Source organism: Oncorhynchus nerka, linkage group LG9b (genome assembly GCF_034236695.1).
Source record: "Oncorhynchus nerka isolate Pitt River linkage group LG9b, Oner_Uvic_2.0, whole genome shotgun sequence".
Taxonomy (NCBI): Eukaryota; Metazoa; Chordata; class Actinopteri; order Salmoniformes; family Salmonidae; genus Oncorhynchus; species Oncorhynchus nerka.
Window position 1 is genome coordinate 10,098,906 of NC_088424.1, and position 22,929 is coordinate 10,121,834.

At 41.9% G+C, this 22,929-nt stretch overlaps 1 protein-coding gene across 1 annotated transcript; it reads right to left on the reverse strand.

Annotated features, from left to right (window-relative positions):
* Positions 1–256: 256 nt before the first annotated feature.
* ift57 (intraflagellar transport 57 homolog (Chlamydomonas)) lies at positions 257–15,320 on the reverse strand. Its single transcript, XM_029642015.2, has 11 exons — positions 14,855–15,320; positions 14,532–14,706; positions 14,168–14,286; positions 6,525–6,615; positions 6,348–6,419; positions 5,882–6,004; positions 5,700–5,771; positions 4,902–5,033; positions 2,049–2,111; positions 1,425–1,491; positions 257–843 (listed from the first exon to the last, which is right to left on the reverse strand). Exons 1-11 carry the CDS (start codon positions 15,004–15,006, stop codon positions 665–667), a joined length of 1,245 nt encoding a protein of 414 aa, XP_029497875.1. The 5' UTR covers positions 15,007–15,320; the 3' UTR covers positions 257–664.
* Positions 15,321–22,929: the final 7,609 nt, after the last annotated feature.

Here is a 22,929-nt window from a genome sequence, read left to right on the forward strand (position 1 = left end):
CCAAAGTTACTTTTGGATTTTTATATTAATGTTTCATCATGTACCCTGACATAGCAAACATTGCTGGCAATCAATCTCAGCCGACTTTGTAAGTATTTCCACTTTTCTATATGGTACAATTATTTTCGTTACAAATGGCTGGATGCATGTTTAATTTCACCTTTCCAGACATTTCATGAGCCTTACCAGATCAAAAAGTCAAAATAAATGTCCCCATCAAATCCACATCAGTAATATTATACAACTTCTTATTTGTAAAAAAAAATATCAGTTTAATTATCTCCATTACAAATATGGCAATTAGCAAACTTAACCCTGCATGTAAAACATATGGGCATTCAAACCTGTATTTTATCATTCCAATGTATGTAAATACATTAATTCAACCACGCCAACAAAGCCTTCGAATGCAATCAAATATGATATGAAACATATGACAGTTGAAGTCAGAACAATACAGATGTCTCTCTATGTGTCTGCTTAAACAGACCGTTTAGAATAATTTAAGGACTTTTGGTATATTGGCTGTAGTCAGGATGTAACCCACTGCTTGCCTTCTCATAGCAGGTGCCATACCATGTAAATAATAGCATTGCACAGGCATAATGTATCGCTATATAAAGTTCAGTAAGCTAATGATAGATAATGCCATACTGTGTATATCTCAGTATGCGCCGATGGCAGGCTCTGGGATATTGGTGGCGTGCATGTCTCGAGTCATGTTGGACTTCTCCTTTAGCTTGGCCTGCAGTAGTGTGTGCTCTACCACTCCAATCCGAATGTCCATCTGAACAATCTCCTGCTTGAGCTTGGTCAGACTCTGCTTGATTTTCACCACCGGGGCTGTAATTCAAAAAGCTCAAAGGGTAAGAAAAGTAATAATATCAAACATTTTCAAAAACAATTTGTCACGATCATTACACAGGAATACATTCCAAAATAAATCACGTTTTTAACGATCTAACAACTTGATTTCATAACCTTTCTTCAATAGATTCAATGATAAGAGAACTGTCACTATATACATTTTAAATCAAGAACTGTTGCTTCACCCATCAAGACCCCAGAAAATGCATGGGTTTGCAAAGTGCCCAATTAAAAAAAAGTATACATTTGAGGTACTTTCCGATTGTACTGAATGACAGAGGATGACAGCGGGGAAAGGTAAAGAGAGGCGGTGTCAAAGGGCAGTAGGCCAGATTCTAACATATACCGACACCGTAGACGTGTGCCGGAGGCCAGGCCACAGCAAGGTGCTCAGCCTAATGACGTATGTAACACAATAGGATGTGACGTCCCCTCTGACTTTTTAGTGTGGGAACTGCGTCATATTCACTATTTTGTCCAGCTTGCAGTGGAAAAGGCTTAAAGCTATAGTGCTGTGTAGATTCCCCAGTCTGGTATGTTTTCATTTACAGACTCACCTCCATCAGACATACTGCTGCCCTTCTCCTCCATCTCCTGCTTCACCTTCTCCAACTCCTCTGTGATCTAGGTTAGAATGAGACAGCACTGAGATAGTTGACATCAAAACTCATCTGTCATCTATGGCACTAGATAGTATCTACAGAGGATAAGAGATAGTTTGCATGTTATTTTGGCATTAATACGTGCCACATATCAGTTTGCAAACAACGTACAAAAAATATATATACATTTTTATATAAAGGTATAGGCAACATGGGCAACATGGGGCCGCTCAGGGCGCCCACTCCGACCCACAGTCCCACACGGTAACATGATATCATTGACGTGACGTGCAAATGAGTGTATTTACAGAGGATAAGAGATGGGTAATATAACATATTTGGCCATTTAGGACTATATCATGATGTTGGTGTCAAATTATCAGGAGCAATGGAAAAAATAATTACGTGAACAAATTGGGAAAGAATGACAGGTCCAAAAACCACATGACCGTAATGTGAATGAGAATATTATTTTTAGAATAGCGTGAATGTTATGATAATGATTGGCTAGGGTTATGAGAACATGGTACGAGAATGACCTGCATACTGTGGTTTACTGTGGGTGATGTGGTCACTGACCTCAGCCAGAACTCTGGTCCTCTCTGTAACTCCACCACTTCCCTGCTGGTAGCACTCCCTTGCCTTGGAATACAAAAAGGTCAACATGTCTGTATGCTTGTCCCCCCCACCCCAAATAAGCCAATTAGTTGTGCCTCTGCATTGCTGACTAACACATACCATAGCAACAAAATACTGTATACTGGTATTGGATTTGTATTTTATAAACCGGGTGGTTCGAGCCCTGAATGCTGATTGGCTGAAAGCAGTGGCATATCAGACCATATACCATGGTTATGACTAGGGCTGTGGCGGTCATGAAATTTTGTCAGCCGGTGATTGTCAAGCAAATAACTGTCGGTCTCACGGTAAATGACCGTTAATTAACATAAACACATTTAGCATCTCCTGGCTTCCACACACAGCCTACAAGCCATTTAAAAAGTCTAATAAGTTCATGTAATATAGCCTACACCTTCACAATAAATCCATTATTATTTTAGACAGGTCTAAAGAAGCATGATATTTGAGAACATTTGGTCTATTTCAGAAGAAAATATCAAACTCTGTGTTGTCCTTATGTTAGGTCCTGGTGTGGCTATGCCAAATGGCTGACGGCTACACTTGTTCATTTAGAAAATAAGATTTGCTTATAATGCCGTGGCATTATTTTATAGTATGAAGGAAACAACTGAACAAAGCTGAATAAAATATAAATATTTTCTCTAAACGAGGGAGTTTTGAGGGAGTGCACACATGCTGCTATTTTGTGTTGAGTGGTCAATAAAGAAATAGGTACTCCTATATCCTTAGAGTTATTCATTTAGTTGTTCTACAAACGTTGGGCTATATGTTTTGGTGTTTAATACATTGTAAGGCTGCATGATGAGACTCTAAAGATGGTTTGAAAAAAGTCACTTGAAAAGGCATGAGCTCTGCTTAGTTTTTTTTGCGCAGGCTGTACACACTCCAATAGCGTCTCATTCACAATTTGACAAGCACTTGATAATGCCTCGAATTTCACGGCGGCATCCCATTCATGCTTTTCGCGGCTACGGAGTGCTGCGTTGTGCCCTTCTCGCTGTGCCCTTCTCGCTTCTCTCACTCACATTGCTCTCTGTCACGTGTGCCTTTCCAAATCATGTCTGATCAATTGAATTTACCACAGGTGGACTCCAAGTTGTAGAAACATCTCAAAGAAACAGGGTGCACCTGAGCTCAATTTAGTCTCATAGCAAAGGGTCTGAATACTTATTTAAATAAGGTATCTCTTTTGTGTTTTTAATACATTTTCTAAAATGTATAAAAATCGGTTTTCGATTTGTCATTATGGGGTATTGTGTGTAGATTGCTGAGGATTTCTATTTATTTAATCCATTTAACAATAAGACTAAAGTAACAAAATATGGAAAAGGTGAAGGGGTCTGAATACTTTCCTAACGCACTGTACATGTAGGTAGGGGTAAAGGGGCAAAGCAGACAGCATATTTTCTTGCTTTTAAAATGTATTGGATCGCCAGGGGCACACTCTAACACTAAAATATTATTAACAAAAGATGCATTTGTGTTTAGTGAGTCTGCCAGAGGCAGTAGGGATGACCACATGTTCTCTTGATAGTTGCATGAATTTGACCACAATCCAGTCCTGCTAAGACATTCAAAATGTAACAAGTAATTTTGGCTGTCAGGGAAACTGTATGGAGTAAAAAGTTGTCAAAATATACAGTACTAGTCAATAGTTTGGACACACGTACTCATTCAATGGTTTTTCTTTATTTTTACTATTTTCTACATTGTAAAATAATAGTGAAGACATCCAAACTATGAAATAACACATATGGAATCATGTAGTGACCAAAAAAGTGTTAAACAAACCAAAATATATTTTATATTTCAGATTCATCAAAGTAACCAACCAATCATCAAGCGCTATGATGAAACTGGCTCTCATGAGGACCGCCACAGGAAAGGAAGACCCAGGGTTACCTCTGCTGCATAGGATAAGTTCATCAGATTTACCAGCCTCAGAAATTGCAGCCCAAATAAATGCTTCACAGAGTTCAAGTAACAGACACATCAACATCAACTGTTTAGAGGAGACTGAGTGAATCAGGCCTTCATGGTCGAATTGATGAAAAAAAAAACACTACTAAAGGACACCAAGAAGAAGAGACTTGCTTGGGCTAAGAGTCACGAGCAATGGACATTAGACCGGTGGATGATGAGTCTAAATTTGAGATTTTTGGTTCCAACCGCCCGTGTCTTTGTCAGACACAGAGTAGGTGAACGGATGATCTCCGCATGTGTATTTCCCACTGTGAAGCATGGAGGAGGAGGTGTTATGGTGTGGGGGTGCTTTGTTGGTGACACTGTCTGTGATTTATTTAGAATTCAAGGCTCACTTAACCAGCATGGCTACCACAGCATTCTGCAGCGATACGCCATTCTATCTGGTTTGAGCTTATTGGGACTATCATTTGTTTTTCAACAGGACAATGACCCAACACACCTTCAGGCTGTGTAAGGACTATTTGACCAAGAAGGAGTGATGGAGTGCTGCATCAGTTTCCCTGGCCTACACAATCACCCGACCTCAACCCAAAAGCGTGGCTACTTTGAAGAATCTCAAATATAAAATATATGGTTACTACATGATTCCATATGTGTTATTTCATAGTTTTGATATCTTCCCTATGATTCTACAATGTAGAAAATAGTACAAATAAAAAACAACCCTTGGATGAGTAGGTGTCTCCAAACTTTTGACTGGTACTGTAAATAGTGAAGTAAAGTACAGATACCCCCCAAAACTACTTAAGTAGTACTTTAAATAATTTTTACTTAAGTACTTTACACCACTGTATGGATGCTTACCTCGCTGAGTTTGGACTGGGCGCTGCGGTAGTCCTGGATAAGGTGTTCCAGCTGGTTGTTGATGTATTTCTCTCTGCTGCCCACCTTCTCCAGTGTCTTACCGATCTCCTCCTGCAGCTTGTCTAGGTAGCCCTACCATATAGGTACACATAGCAGCTTTCGCTCTATAATACATTACTAACATACTCATTTTAAGGTAATAGAATGACAAGGTTGGCTGTGTGATAGGTGCTAGTCTTGTCAGACAGAGACTCAGATAAAGTAGCTTATTCATGGGTTGCATGTTTTGTCACAATATCGTTTTGAACATTCTTTATGGACTAATGCCCGACTAAGCATTCTATTCAATGCATCGTCAATGAGCGCTGATAAGGATCATCAAAAGCGCATTGCAGTGGCTTGGAAATACAATGATATTCTAAAGGAGTCAAATAATTAGTGGGAAAACATTTTGATGTCATCAGATTGACTTTAAATGCAGTATAACGTTAGCTAGCTAGCTAAGATTGAGGGTAAACCACCAGATTTGAGCTAGCTAACGTTAGCATTTCCAGCTATTTCTATGAATTTTGCTAGCTAATAACAACATTGCCATCCATATGTCTAAAGTAAATTAGATGACATGATATTGCTGGCAAAATTGTTTCCTACTAAATATTTTACTACTTTAGCAACGTCATCTTATTTCCACGCACTGTAGTTTAATTTAGACTAAACAGTAGTTTAGTCTAGATGGTATCAAAGTGATGTAACTTAGACAGAGAAAACTGAGTCCAACTGTAAAGGACTAAAGTCCACCTTGGCCTCCTTGAGAGATGATTTGATCCCGTCTTTGTGCTGATGCATTTGGTCCACGTGGATCCTCCAGTCCTAGTAGTGGACATAGTCTTGTTACAAACACTCATGTTTTAGGCGATTGCTCGACCCTGCATTGATTTTGAGAGAGCAATGCCAGAATTGACAGCTGTAGCAATCTTTACCTTGTGGTCTGTTCTGATTGTGACCTTCAGTTGTGGGAGAACCCGCTCGACCTCTAGATTCCACTCGGCAGCGTCCATGTTTGATTCCAGTATATTGTCTGGCTTTGAAGATAGTCTGGCCTCCTGCGAGAGGGAAGGAGTTAGCGTTAGGAATGATAGTATGTACACTATGAGGGAATGAGCAAGAGCTAAAAAAAAAAAAAGATGTATTATATTTGTTTGAGTCCACTGGTGACTAGCCTTTCTACATCTACAGACAGGGAACTGCATAGAAATGAAAACCGGACTTGAAATCAGAAGTAGCCTACATTAACCACACATGAAAAAGACAATACAGCAGCACATCTACTGTATGTGTAGTAACAAAGTATCCACAATCTACAAACAGAACAGTAAATATGTACACCATTACAGTTCATTGTTCGTATCCAGCTATTAGCATAACATTACAGCAACAGCAACTCACACTTTGATTGGTCCTTGATTTAAGTGCCTCTAGATCCATGACGTTCTCTTCCTCACAGTCGTCTGGTTCCTCCTTTATTAAGGGATAGATTTTTAAATAGACATATTTTAAAAAGTGACGAGTACAATATATACAAATAGGCCTATCACCAGGAGACACTTCAATGGGGATACCCACTGTCATCTCCTCTTCCACTTTACTGAGAGTCAGCTCTGCATCATCCTCCATCACAGACTCTTCTTCCATCTCCTCTGTAGGGTAGTTTGGTCTGGGAAAAGACAGGAGAATAGGGATTGCACTAGGCCAGCTATGTTCAACTTTATCATTGGTTGCACCTAAGTGACATCACACCATTGTTATAAATGTTCTCAAGAGGCTCTCAGCCATACTAATGTTGCATTGAAAACAACTGGGAACTTGGAAATCTCAAACTTCCGACTTCAGTATGTTCAAGACAACCTTGAACTGTGAATAAAACGATATCCGACTAACGATCTCAGACTGGGAAAAATAGTTTTGAATGGTCATACAACTTGGAATTCCAAGTCGGGAACTCGGGCATCTTTCTAGAGCTCCAACTGTCCGACCTGAATATCACTGATGTTGTGATTTGACCTCATCCCCCCTAGAGCTCCAACTGTCCGACCTGAATATCACTGATGTTGTGATTTGACCTCATCCCCCCCTAGAGCTCCAACTGTCCGACCTGAATATCACTGATGTTGTGATTTGACCTCATCCCCCCCCGCTAGAGCTCCAACTGTCTGACCTGAATATCACTGATGTTGTGTGACCTCATTTGACCTGAATATCTGATGTTGTGATCCCCCCTAGAGCTCCAACTGTCCGACCTGAATATCACTGATGTTGTGATTTGACCTCATCCCCCTAGAGCTCCAACTGTCCGACCTGAATATCACTGATGTTGTGATTTGACCTCATCCCCCCTAGAGCTCCAACTGTCCGACCTGAATATCACTGATGTTGTGATTTGACCTCATCCAACTGTCCCCCACTGATGTTGTGATTTGACCTCACCCCCCCTAGAGCTCCAACTGTCCGACCTGAATATCACTGATGTTGTGATTTGACCTCATCCCCCCTAGAGCTCCAACTGTCCGACCTGAATATCACTGATGTTGTGATTTGACCTCATTTCCCCCTAGAGCTCAAACTGTCCGACCTGAATATCACTGATGTTGTGATTTGATCTCATTCCCCCCTAGAGCTCCAACTGTCCGACCTGAATATCACTGATGTTGTGATTTGACCTCATCCCCCCTAGAGCTCCAACTGTCCGACCTGAATATCACTGATGTTGTGATTTGACCTCATCCCCCTAGAGCTCCAACTGTCCGACCTGAATATCACTGATGTTGTGATTTGACCTCATCCCCCTAGAGCTCCAACTGTCCGACCTGAATATCACTGATGTTGTGATTTGACCTCATCCCCCCCTAGAGCTCCAACTGTCCGACCTGAATATCACTGATGTTGTGATTTTACCTCATTCACCCCCTAGAGCTCCAACTGTCCGACCTGAATATCACTGATGTTGTGATTTGACCTCATTCCCCCCCCCAGGGTTCCCAGTTGTCTTGAAAGCACCACAGAGCAAGATGTGCCCAGTCAATCTTAACAGGGGCTAATGACCATTTAGCCTAAATTATAGCTTCAAAATACGATGACATTGGTGGAGTAATGTTTCCATAGCTAGTAAAAGGCCTTTTCACACTGACATTGTTCTTAGCCCCAGGCTAGACTGGCCCTGGGCTAACAGCTTGTGTTCACACAAGCATTTGGTAACCCTGGGTTAAGCTTTAGCCCTGGGCTAAGGATTCACACTTCTATTCCAAAACCCTGGGCTAACAGACAAACACAACATGTAACCAACATTTTATCTCTGATTCGTGACCAATGCTATAAACAATAACACATTTATTAACACATTATTTCCTCATGCTTCTAGCCTAGCATTTGATTTCCAACAGTGATGGTTTGAATAAACCTTGCCTTCTGCCTGTCCGACATCGGAAACAATATTTCACTTTTGAAATTCGATCTCACCCCTGTACAGAGAATGCTATGAACAAAAGAGACATCAACTTTTCTGATTCAGGAAAAATCATGCAACACTATTATTATCATGGATATATGCAATTAAATGTCAATAGAAAAGCTATGAAAACAGAGGAAAATGGAGTGTTTGCTGCATTTCCAGCTGTAGAGTTTGTAGTTTTAGTTGGCTAAGTGAGAAGACTTTAGCCAGCCTGCATAGCAACCATTTTTGATAGACATAGCAACCAACCAATGTTTTTGCACTGATGAAAGTATATTGTTTTTTGGTCCTCAGATGGAAGGATTAAATAGTATTAATTTACTTGTCAAAATAACTCACAGAACACATCACAGGCATCACCAGCATATGTAAATTAGGTGAAAGTGCTGCTTTTGTGATTGGACAGTGAGCATTATAGGCATTTTTCCTCGTCAATCTACACACAATACCCTATAAATGACAAAGCAAAAACATGTTAAACATTTTTACACATTTATATAAAAAAAAAAACTGAAATACCTTATTTACATAAATATTCAGACCCTTTGCTATGAGCCTCAAAATTGAGCTCAGGTGCATACTACACTGCTCAAAAAACTAAAGGGAACACTAAAATAACACATCCTAGATCTGAATGAATGAAATATTTTTATTAAATACTTTTTTCTTTACATAGTTGAATGTGCTGACAACAAAATCACACAAAAATTATCAATGGAAATCAAATGTATCAACCCATGGAGGTCTGGATTTGGAGTCACACTACAGGCTGATCCAACTTTGATGTAATGTCCTTAAAACAAGTCAAAATGAGGCTCAGTAGTGTGTGTGTGGCCTCCACGTGCCTGTATGACCTCACTACAACGCCTCGGCATGCTCCTGTTGAGGTGGCGGATGGTCTCCTGAGGGATCTCCTCCCAGACCTGGACTAAAGCATCCGTCAACTCCTGGACAGTCTGTGGTGCAACGTGGCGTTGGTGGATGGAGCAAGACATGATGTCCCAGATGTGCTCAATTGGATTCAGGTTTGGAGAACGGGTGGGCCAGTCCATAGCCTCAATGCCTTCCTCTTGCAGGAACTGCTGACACACTCCAGCTACATGTGGTCTAGCATTGTCTTGCATTAGGAGGAACCCAGGGCCAACCGCACCAGCATATGGTCTCACAAGGGGTCTGAGGATCTCATCTCGGTACCTAATGGCAGTCAGGCTACCTCTGGCGAGCACATGGAGGGCTGTGCGGCCCCCCAAAGAAATGCAACCCCACACCATGACTGACCCAAAGCCAAACCGGTCATGCTGGAGGATGTTGCAGGCAGCAGAACGTTCTCCACAGCGTCTCCAGACTCTGTCACGTCTGTCACATGTGCTCAGTGTCAACCTGCTTTCATCTGTGAAGAGCACAGGGCGCCAGTGGCGAATTTTCCAATCTTTGTTGTTCTCTGGCAAATGCCAAACGTCCTGCACGGTGTTGGGCTGTAAGCACAACCCCCATCTGTGGACGTCGGGCCCTCATACCACCCCCATGGAGTCTGTTTCTGACCGTTTGAGCAGACACATGCACATTTGTGGCCTGCTGGAGGTCATTTTGCAGGGCTCTGGCAGTGCTCCTCCAAAGGCGGAGGTAGCGGTCCTGCTGCTGTGTTGTTGCCCTCCTAAGTCCTCCTCCACGTCTCCTGATGTACTGGCCTGTCTCCTGGTAGCGCCTCCATGCTCTGGACACTACGCTGACAGACACAGCAAACCTTCTTGCCACAGCTCACATTGATGTGCCATCCTGGATGAGCTGCACTACCTGAGCCACTTGTGTGGGTTGTAGACTCCGTCTCATGCTACCACTAGAGTGAAAGCACCGCCAGCATTCAAAAGTGACCAAAACATCAGCCAGGAAGCATAGGAACTGAGAAGTGGTCTGTGGTCACCCCCTGCAGAACCACTCCTTTATTGGGGGTGTCTTGCTAATTGCCTATAATTTCCACCTGTTGTCTATTCCATTTGCACAACAGCATGTGACATTTTTGTCAATCAGTGTTGCTTCCTAAGTGGACAGTTTGATTTCACAGACGTGTGATTGACTTGGAGTTACATTGTGTTGCTTAATTGTTCCCTTTATTTTTTTGAGCAGTGTATTTCCATTGATCACCCTTGATGTTTCTACAACTTGATTGGAGTCCACCTGTGGTAAAATCAATTGAGTGGACATGCATGATTTGGAAAGGCACACACCTGTCTATATAAGGTCCCACAGTTGACAGTGCATGTCAGCGCAAAAACCAAGGCATGAGGTCAAAAGGAATTGTCCATAGAGCTCTGAGACAGGATTGTGTCAAGGAAAAGATCTGGGGAAGGGTAACAAAACATTTCTGCAGCATTGAAGGTCCCCAAGAACACAGTGGCCTCCATCATTCTTAAATGGAAGAAGTTTGGAACCACCAAGACTCTTCCTAGAGCTGGCCACACAATTAACTGAGCAATCGAGGGAGAAGGGCCTAGGTCAAGAAAGTGACCAAGAGATGGGAAAGCCTTCCAGAAGGACAACCATCTCTGCAGCACTCCTCAGTAAAAAAACACATGACAGCCCGCTTGGAGTTTGCCAAAAGGCACCTAAAGGACTCTCAGACCATGACAAACAAGATTCTCTGGTCTGATGAAACCAAGATTTAACTCCTTGGCCTGAATGCCAAGCGTCACGTCTGGAGGAAACCTGGCACCATCCCTTCAGTGAAGCACGGTGGTGGCAGCATCATGCTGTGGGGATGTTATTCATAATCAGGGACTGGGAAACAAGTCTGGATCCAGGGAAAGATGAACAGAGCAAAGTACAGAGAGATCCTTGATGAAAACCTGTTCCAGATCGCTCAGGACCTCAAACTGGGGTGAAGGTTCACCTTCCAATAGGACAACGACCCAATGCACATAGCCAGCACAACGCAGGAGTGCCTTTGGAACACGTCTCTGAATGTCCTTGAGTGGCCCAGCCAGAGCCCGGACTTGAAAACGATCGAACATCTCTGGAGAGACCTGAAAATAGCTGTGCAGCGACGCTCCCCATCCAACCTCACAGAGCTTGAGAGGATCTGCAGAGAAGAATGGGAGAAACTCCCCAAATACAGGTGTGCCAAGCTTGTAAATTCATACCCAAGTAGACTTGAGGCTGTAATGGCTCCCAAAGGTGCTTCAACAAAGTACTGAGTAAAGGGTCTGAATTATTATTGTTATTAATTATTGAATGAATTATGTAAATGTGATATTTGCAAGAAAATCTAACAACCTGTTTTTCTTTGTCATTATGAGGTATTGTGTGTAGATGGATAACTTTTTTTGTCATACATTTTAGAATAAGGCTGTAATGTAAGAAAATGTGGAAAAGAGGTCTGAATACTTTCCAAATGCACTGTATAAACTAGATAACTAATAGGGGGCACTGTTAAAGCCACCATTCCGCCACCTTGGCACTCCCCCACCATTGTAAAAAATACTTTTGAAGCAATATAATTTATTAATGTCTACATTCGTTTTTTGCCACATGTATTCTACTACAGATACATTCATGCATACTTTTGAAATGATATGTTAGCTTTACATACAAATATACACTACCGGTTTAAGTTTTAGAACACCTACTCATTCAAGGGTTTTTCTTATTTTTTTTTTACATTGTAGATTAATAGTGAAGACATCAAAATCATGTAGTAACTAAAAAAAAGTGTTAAACAAATCAAAATATATTTGATATTTGAGATTCTTCAAATAGCTTCACCTTGCCTCTATAGCTTTGCACACTCTTTGCATTCTCTCAACCAGCGTCATACTGCCTCTATACTCCCTGTAGGTATGTTGGGTCATTGTCCTGTTGAAAAACAAATGAGTCCCACTAAGCCCAAACCAGATGGGATGGCGTATCGGTGCAGAATGCTGTGGTAGCCATGCTAGTTAAGTGTGCCTTGAATTCTAAATCAAATCAGACAGTGTCACCAGCAAAGCACCCCCACACATAACACCTCCTCCTCCTTATTTACGGTGGGAAATACACATGCGGAGATAATCCGTTCACCCACACCGCGTCTCACAAAGACACGGCGGTTAGAACCAAAAATCTCCAATTTGGACTCCAGACCAAAGGACAGATTTCCATACATCTAATGTCCATTGCTCGTGTTTCTTGACCCAAGCAAGTCTCTTCTTATTATTGGTGTCCTTTAGTAGTGTTTTCTTGAGGTAATTTGACCATGAAGGCCTGATTCATGCAGTCTCTTCTGAATAGTTGATGTCTAGATATCTCTTTTACTTGAACTTTGTGAAGCATTATATTTGGGTTGCCATTTCTGAGGCTGGTAACTCTAATGAACTTATCCTCTGCAGCAGAGGTAACTCTGAGTCTTCCATTCATGTGGCGGTCCTCATGAGAGCCAGTTTCATCATAGCACTTGATGGTTTTTGCGACTGCATTTGAAAAAACTTTCAAAGTTCTTGAAACCTTCTGTATTTACTGACCTTCATGTCTTAAAGTAATGATGGACTGTCGTTTCTCTTTGCTTATTTTAGCTGTTCTTGCCATAATATGGACTTGGTATTTTACCAAATAGGGCTATCTTCTGTATACTCCCCCTACCTTGTCACAATACAACGGATTGTCTCAAAGGCATTAAGGAAAGAAATTACACAAATTAACTTTTAAGAAGGCACACATGTTAAATGAAATGTATTCCAGGTGACTACCTCATGATGCTGGTTGAGAGAATGCCAAGAGTGAATAAAGCGGTCATCAAGGCAAAGGGTGGCTATTTGAAAAAGCTCAAATATAAAATATATTTTGGTTTGTTTAACACTTTTTTGGTTACTACACGATTCCACGTGTTATTTCATAGTTTTGATGTCTTCACTATTATTCTACAATGTAGAAAATCCTAAAAATAAAGAAAAACCCTTGAATGAGTAGGTGTTCTAAAACTTTTGACCGGTAGTGTACATATTAAAACTTTCTTAAAGTTTATTTTCTTTAGATTAGTAATGTTACTGTCCCCACTACAACAACAAAAAATACTTAAATACATTTAATTATTTTCTTGAAACATTTAATTGAAATACTGTAGAATTACATTAATTCCTATGGAGGACTGCGCCTACCGGGGAGTGCCAATATCGCCGACCTGTTGTTTTTAAAGCCTCTCAATGGCCAATACATAGCACATACAACACCCATTCTGCCAGTAACATTTTGTTAAAGGTCCCCAAAGCACACACATCCCTGGGCCGCTCCTCTTTTCAGTTCGCTGCAGCTAGCGACTGGAACGAGCTGCAACAAAAACTCAAACTGGACAGTTTTATCTCAATCTCTTCATTCAAACAGTCAATCATGTTACTGACAGTTGTGGCTGCTTCGTGTGATGTATTGTTGTCTCTACCTTTTTGCCATTGTGCGGTTATCTGTGCCCAATAATGTTTATGCCATGTTTTGTGCTGCTACCATGTTATGCTGCTGCCATGTTGTTGTCATGTTGTGTTCCTGCCATGTTATTGTCTTAGGTCTCATGATGTAGTGTTGTGGTATCTCTCGTCATGATGTGTGTTTAGTCCTATATTTGTATTTTTAATGCCAGCCCCAATCCCTGTCCCCGCAGGAGGCCTTTTGCCTTTTGGTAGGCCGTCATTGTAAATAAGAATTTGTTCTTAACTGACTCACCTAGTTAAATAAAGGTTAAATTAAAAAAATGTAATAATCAGCAAACCAGAATTTATATACATCATTGACATTAACTTACCTTCTCCAGGAAAACACTCTCTCCTTCAGAGCCTCTTCAGCCAGCCGATCCAGCACATAGCAAACATGTTCCCCTGAACCAGCTTTTAGTTTGGAGGGAGGAAAGTCTACCAGTCCTCCCTGGGTCAGGAGAGAGCAATATTTTGATCAAAGATGCAATGTCTGAAATATGTCTTATACTAAAGTTGGACCATCTAGCTTAGTAAAGGTCCTTGCAGTTTCACAGCAATGTCATGTGATACATTATGCAATGGAAATAGGACAGATACAGGTTGTTGATAAACAAATCCCCCTGTTGTCTGCCATTCAAAACGGTAGACAACAATGGGGACACCAACGTGTACAGTATGTTGAGTTGTGCTTACAAAAGCTCTCAACTGTGAGAGAATGTTGGACACAGTGGCGTTGGGGTCGTCATACTCCTGAGGCTGCTCGAAGGGTCTCCCTGCTGCATTGATGAGCCAAGACGCGATTATGGTAAACATGAAGAATTGCTCCCCTGGATTTGATGGCATGTAGGCACTGGATGCAAAGTAATGCCTATATGGGGGAACAACGTATTACTTGACAATCTTTTACCAGAATTGACTGCAATGTATTTTGACAGTCATATCTAGCAGTTTGAACTGTAATGTCACTTTGGAAACTTTGCACATCAATAATAGCTAGCTAGATGCTACTTGCCAACCTGGATAGAGCTTTCATGTTGTGCTTTTCCAGAACTTCCTCTTCATAATCCAGAAGCTTCAATTTGTCCAGCAGGTCCTCCATAACCACGAACATTTGATATGCTGCTCCAGGACCCCGTTCATCGTCCCCTCGTCTATTGTCATCTACCATCTCTCTCTTGGCTAACAACAACCCGATTTGTGATTGACCAATTTTTTTATGCAGATCAGCGCAGTCTTCTTCAGCTTGTTTTGGTTACCATCTGTGTTGTCAAGCAACCCTAATATAGCCTGATAACGTTAGCTAAGTTAACAGTTCCTTGGTTAACTAAAAAGCCAGCTATACGTTTTGTCGGAACGATTATCTCTATATTAAATATATCCAGATGGTACCTGTGTATTGAGATGAATATTCAAGTAGTTGTATCAATAACTCTTGCACATATTTTGCTGGAGCAGGCGACATGCGTCCTAACGTAACTTTATTTGCGTCCTTACGTAACAATCTTTCGTTTACGTTCCAGTGCAGAGTTATCACAAGTGTCGTGTTTTTACTGCCACCTACTGCAGTGGATGAAAAACTACTCCTGGAGAAATGAATAGAAACAGTTAAAATATACGTGAATTGTAAGGAGAGAGTATAAGGACTAAGCTGACTCTTAAAACAGATCAAGCAAAAACATTAAACTGAGTTGCGCTGCACAGAAGATCTCGACAACGACTTGAGAAGTGTTTAACACCACCACAACCTTATGATATATATTTTTTCATAAGTGCAACATGACTGCAAGAGACAAGTCGGAATGTATGTCTGAAATACAGAACAATCCACCTTTTTTTCTGAACTAGTGGAGTTTGAATTGTTTGATAAAATGCGGAACATATGATTGTTTTCAACAAAAATACCAAAATGCAGGACTTTCCCACACAATCCGGGACATTGTGTGGTAAAAAACTGACCTTTACCTTTACCCTAACACTAACCCTAACCTTAATGTAATTGTTATATATTCATAAATTAAATATAATTTTCCTGGATTGTAGCAGGAGGCAAAACAATATAACACCCTCTTTGATTAGAGACATATTCTGGGCTTCGGGGTCGATTTTAGCTGAACCACAGCTGTGTCTGGAGGTATATAATGGTTTGTCATTAGACTGTTGCCCATGGCTGTATAATAATGACTTGTCCGGCAGCTATTTCCTAAAACGGCCTTCTCCTTTGCATGTACCATAGGGTGCGAGAGATCAGGCTCAGCCTGCTGTGTTCCAGGGGCATTTTAGATATGTACATTTCGTAATTACTGGACGGCAGTAAATGTACATAGAAAGAGGAAATAGCCTAAGTGGGGTGCAGCTCTGCATTTGTGTCAAGTTGGCTTGTCTTGTGATACAAAATGAGCAAATCTCACTGAAAGGTCATTAAAATGTGTCCAACATTGAAAACTTGATTCCTGAAAAATCTTCCTTTTGATCTTAGAATGAGATATAACTGTCTCTCATGTGGACATGTTAAATTTCACTTTATTGTTATTAGTGCTTCAAATTTCTGTTTGAAAAAGCTAGCCTTAGCTTTCCTACCTGACTGTGTGTATTGGTTCCTGACTTAAAGTTGCATATCGCGGGGGCTATTCGATGCTAATGCTATACGCCACAGGATGTTTTTGTGCTGGTCAAGGTTAGTCAGGTCTGGAGTGAACCAAGGACTAAATCTGTTCTTTGATCTACATTTTTTGAATGGGGCATGCTCATTTAAGATGGTGAAGAAAGCAATTTTAAAGAACAATCAGGCATCCTCTACTGACGTAATGAGGTCAATATCCTTCCAGGATACCCAGGCCAGATCGATTAGAAAGGCCTGCTCGCTTGAAGTGTTTTAGGGAGCGTTGGACAGTCATGAGGGGTGGTCATTTGACCACGGCCCATTACGGATGCAGGCAATGAGGCAGTGATTGCTGAGAACCTGGTTGAAGACAGCAGAGGTGTATTTAGAGGGCAAGTTGGCCAGGATGATATCTATGAGCGTGCCCATGTTTACGGATTTAGGGTTGTACCTGGTAGGTTCCTTGATAATTTGTGTGAGATTGAGGGCATCTTGCTTATTTTGTAGGACGGCCAGGGTGCTGAGCATATCCCAGTTTAGGTCACCTAAACAGTACGAACTCTGAAGATAGAGTATATTCACATATGGTGTCCAGGGCACAGCTGGGGGCTGAGGGGGGTCTATAACAAGCGACAACAGTGAGAGTCTTGTTTCTGGAAAGGTGGATTTTTAAAAGTAGAAGCTCGAACTGTTTGGACACAGACCTGGATAGTATAACAGAACTCTGCAGGCTATCTCTGCAGTAGATTGAAACTCCGCCCCCATTTGGCAGTTCTATCTTGACGGAAAATGTTGTAGTTGGGGATGGAAATTTCAGAATTTTTGGTGGCCTTCCTAAGCCAGGGTTCAGACACAGCTAGGACATCAGGATTGGCAGAGTGTGCTATAGCAGTGAATGAAACAAATTTAGGGAGGATGCTTCTGATGTTAACATGCATGACACCAAGGCTTTTACGGTTATAGAAGTTAACAAACAAGAGCACCTGGGGAATAGGTGAAAAGCTGGGGGCTACAAGGCCTGAGTTAACCTTTACATCACCAGAGGAACAGAGGAGGAGTAGGATAAGGGTACGGCTGAAGACTATAAGAACTGGTCATCTAGTGCATTGGGAACAGAGAGTAAAAGGAGCAGATTTCTGGGCGTGGTAGAATAGATTCAAGGCATAATGTACAGACAAGGGTACGGTAGTATGTGAGCACAGCAGGGGAAAACCTAGGCATTGAGTGACGATGAGAGAGCTTGCATCTCTGGAGACACCAGTTAAGCCAGGTGAGGTCTCCCCATGTGGAGGGGGGATGGGGGGGGGGCTACAAAAGAGCTATCTAAGCATGTTGATCTGGACTAGGTGATCTACAGTGAAATAAAACAGTAATAACTAACCGAAACAGCAGAAGACAAGCCATATTTACATTAGAGAGAGGCATGTGTAGCCGAGTGATGAGCAACCATAGGTCAGTCAGGGAGTACTATGCTAGGCGAGCTGGAGGCACGGTGTTCAGAAAGCTAGCGGGCTGGGGATAGCAGATGGGTTTTCGGCGACATCGCGACGGAAAAGCCTGTTGAAACCACATCGGACAATTACCTCGGCAGACCAGTCGTGATGGATCGGTGGGGCTCCATGTCGGCAATAAAGGGTTCAGGCCAATTGGCAAAGAGGTATTGTAGCCCACGAATTAGGGCTACAATACCGGGAGATGGGCCTAGCTCGAGGCTAGCTCAAGGATGACTGGTGCTTGCTTCGGGACAGAGGCGTTAGCCAGCAGTAGCTACTAGCTAGCTAGCTGCGATGACCTGGTGTAATGGCCCAGAGCTTTCGGCAGGAATCCGGTGACGTGGTGGAGAAAAGCAGTCTGATATACTCTGGGTTGATATCGCGCTGTGAATACTGGCAGGTATTGACCGAGCTAAAGCTGGCTGGTGTCCGAGCTAAAGGTGAAGACCGCTAGCCGAGGCTAACAGTGACTACTAGCTAGTAGCTAATTAGCTGGCTAGCTTCTGATGGATGTTCCAGTTATAACGTATAAAAATAGCAGATCTGTACCACATTGGGTGAGGCGGGTTGCAGGAAAGTATATTTAGAGCATAGGTGGAAAGTGAGATTAAAAATATCCTCGAAAAAAGATACTATTTACATGGGACAAGAAGGGACACACGTCCGACTGCTACGCCATCTTCGACAATGCAGATTCCTTAACCTACGGTGACCATTTTGAGACTCACACGTTGACAGGTACTCTGTGAATAATGCAGAGATAAAGTCAATAAAACAATTCCACAAGATGGGTTCATGTTAATTATACAAAAGACTAGGATCACTGCAGGGAAAATATGATTATTTTGACCTACAATATAAATATAAATATAAACACAACATGCAACAATTTCAAAGATTTTACTGAGTTACAGTTCATATATGGAAATCAGTCAATTGAAATAAATTGAAATAATTGAAATAAATAAATTTTGCCCTAATCTATGGATTTCACATGACTGGGAATACAGATATGCAACGGCTGGTCACAGATACCTTAAAAAAAGGTAGGGGCGTGGATCAGAAAATCAATCAGTATCTGGTGTGACCACCATTTGCCTCATGCAGTGCAACACATCTCCTCTGCATAGAGTTGATCAGGCTGTTGATTGTGGCCTGTGGAATGTTGTCACACTCCTCTTCAACAGCTGTTGCTGGATATTGGCGGGAACTGGAACACGCTGTCGTACACGTCGATCCAGAGCATCCCAAACATGCTCAATGGGTGACACGTCTGATGAGTATGCAGGCCATGGAAGAACTGGGGCATTTTCACCTTCCAGGATGGTGTACAGATGCTTGAGCTCTGGGGCCGTGTATTATCATGCTGAAACATGAGGTGATGGTGGCGGATGAATGGCAGGACAATGAGCCTTAGGAACTCGTCACGGTATCTCTGTGCATTCAAATTGCCATCGATAAAACTGTGTTTGTTGTCCATAGCTTATGCCTGCCCATACTATAACCCCACCGCCACCATGGGGCACTCTGTTCACAATGTTGACGTCAGCAAAATGCAAGTCCAGACGATGCCATACACGTTGTCTGTCATCTTCCCTATACAGTTGAAACCGGGATTAATCCGTGAAGAGCACACTTCTCCAGCATGACAATGGCCATCGGAAGTGAGCATTTGCTCGCTGAAGTCTACTACACCAAACTGCAGCTAGGTCAAGACCCTGGTGAGGACGACTAGCACGCAAATGAGCTTCCCTGACAGTTTGTGCAGAAATTCTTTGGTTATGCAAACCCACAGTTTCATCAGTTGTCTGGGTGGCTGGTCTCATACCCTCTCGCAGGTGAGGAAACCAGAGGTCCTGGGCTGGCATGGTTACACATGGTCTGGGGTTGTTAGGCTGGTTGGATGTACTGCCAAATTGTCTAAAATGACGTTGGAGGTGGCTTATGGTAGAGAAATTAACATTACATTCTCTGGGAACAGCTCTGATGGACATTCCTACAGTCAGAATGCCAATTGCATGCTCCCTCAAAACTGGAGACATCTGTGGCATTGTGTTGGGACAAAACTGCACATATTAAAGTGGCCTTTTATTGTTCACAGCAGAAGGTGCACCTATGTAATGATCATGCTGTTTAATCAGCTTCAGCTTGATATGCCACACCTGTCAGGTGGATGGATTATCTTGGCAAAGGAGAAATGCTCACTAACAGGAATGTAAACAAATTTGTGCAAAATACATTATTTTGTGCGTATGGACATTTTCTGGGTTATTTTATTTCAGCTCATGAAACATGGGACCAACACTTTACATGTTGCGCTTATATTTTTGTTCAGTGTAGCTAGCTAGCCAGTTATAGCTATATTGCTGTCAGAGAAACCCAACCCTCACTACAAAGCTAGCTAGAAGCAACATTTAACATTAACTAGCTAGCTTTGGCACTTAAATTATTTCTAACACATAGTTACATACATAACATTAACTCAGATTCAATATTCAAAATGATGACCTTCGTCAGTCATTCTGCATATTGGGATGGCAAGATAAAGGAGCTAGCTTGTTAACTAGCTGTGTTAGCAAGCTTGGTGAAAACTCTTGCTTGCAGGCAGTTGAAGAAAATATCTTCTTCCTCTGTCATCCTCCAGTTGAAAAACATTTTAAATCAATGTTATTATTGAATCAATTAAAATGTCGTTATCAACAAGAACGATTTTTGTCTCTGACAGCTGCTGTTCACCTTCATCTGATGAAAATGTGAAATTGCAGATGAAAATGTGAAATTGCAACGGCTGCTCTGTCAGTTGGAGGTGGGCTGGGCTCGGAAACATTTCAAATTGTGACTGACAGCTCTGGAGAAATATACACTTATGGGTTTCATAAGTGGCCTCAATAGCTGCATCATTTATTTTAAACTTTTCTATGCAAACCCCAGTTTGGGAAGGTAATGTCAAGGTACCAGAGGATACTAGACTCAACATTACTATGCAGCATGATACATGTGGCGCAAACATATCTTTAATTACCATATATTTACATGCATATTCTATTTGCTCAAGTTATACATTTCATGAATATATGCTGGACATATTTAAATACAGTGTATTCGGAAAGTATTCAGACCCCTTGTGTTTTTCCTCATTTTGTTACGTTACAGCCATATTCTAAAACTGTTTGTTTTCTCATCAATCTACACAACCCACAATGACAAAGCAAAAAACTTTTTATTAGAAATGTTTGCAAATAAAAAACTGAAATATGACATTTACATAAGTATTTAGACCCTTTACTTAGTACTTTGTTGAAGCACCTTTGGCAGCGATTACAACCTTGAGTGTTCTTGGGTATGAACCTACAACCTTGGCACACCTGTATTTGGGGAGCTTCTCCCAATCCTCTCTGCAGATCCTCTCAAGCTCTGTCAGGTTGGATGGGGAGCGTTGCTGCACAGCTATTATCAGGTCTATCCAGAGATGTTAGATCGGGTTCAACTCCGGGCTCTGGCTGGGCCACTCCAGGACATTCCTGCGTTGTCTTGGCTGTGTGCTTAGGGTCGTTGTCCTGTTGGAAGTTGAACCTTCGCCTCAGTCAGAGGTCCTGAGAGCTCTGAAGCAGGTTTTCATCAAGGATCTCTCTGTACTTTGCTCCGTTCATCTTTGCCTCAATCCTGACTAGTCTCCCAGTCACTGCCACTGAAAAACATCCCCAAAGCATGATGCTGCCACCACCATGCTTCATCATAGGGATGGTGCCAGGTTTCTTCCAGACGTGACGCTTGGCATTCAGGCCGAAGAGTTCAATCATGGTTTCATCAGATCAGAGAATCTTGTTTCTCATGGTCTGAGAGTCTTTAGGTGCCTTTTGGCAAACTTCAAGAGGGCTGTCATGTGTATTTTACTATTGAGTGGCTTCCGTCTTGTCACTCTACCATAAAGGCCTGATTGGTGGAGTGCTGCAGAGATGGTTGTCCTTCTGGAAGGTTCTCCTATCTCCACAGAGGAACTCTGGAGCTCTGTCAGAGTAACCATGGAGTTCTTGGTCACCTCCCTGACCAAGGACCTTCTCCCCCAAATGTTCAGTTTGTCCGGGTGGCCAGCTCTTGGAAGAGTCTTGGTGGTTCCAAATTCCTTCCATTTAAGAAAGAGTGAGGCCACTGTGTTCTAGGGGACCTTCAATGCTGCAGATTTATTTTTTGTACCCTTCCCCAGATCTGTGTCTCAAGACAATCATGTCTCGGAGCTCTATGGACAATTCCTATGGCTTGGTTTTTGCTCTGACATGCACTGTCAACTGTGGGGCCTTATATAGACAAGTGTGTGCCTTTCCAAATCATGTCCAATCAATTGAATTTACCACAGGTGGACTCCAATCAAGTTGTAGAAACACCAATCCATTTAAACAGGATGCACCAGAGCTCAAGCAAAGGGTCTGAATATTTATGTAAATAAGGTATTTCTATTTTTTATTTTTAATACATTTGCAAACTTTTCTAAAACATGTTTTTGCTTTGTCATTATGGGGTATTGTGTGTAGATTGATGAGAAATGTGTTCTATTTAATACGTTTTAGAATAAGCCTGTAACGTAACAAAATGTGGAAAAAGTCAATGGGTCCTGATACTTTCCGAAGGTACTGTATATTTTGAATTACCCTGCATATACTGTACTATGTGTACACACAATACATTATTTTTTCCGTATGGGTATGCTACAAGGGCACAGATAAAAACGAATTGTTCTCCTTGTGCAGCCCTTCAGGCCAAGAGCTGGTGAAATTACCCCCATTCCCTCCTCCTTCTGCTTCAAGTTCCATGTCACCTATCTGTTCCACCCCCGTCGCCTTTCACTCCTCTTCCTTTGTTCCCCCCAGATTCTCTTTCATTGCACTTTCTTCACATGCTTTGTGCTTGTTTATGCTCATTTGTTGTTTTTGTGTTTATTTCATGCAAATGCCCATCCTACCCCTGCCTTTCGCTGCTGCAGATGCAGCACCTTTCTTCGCTT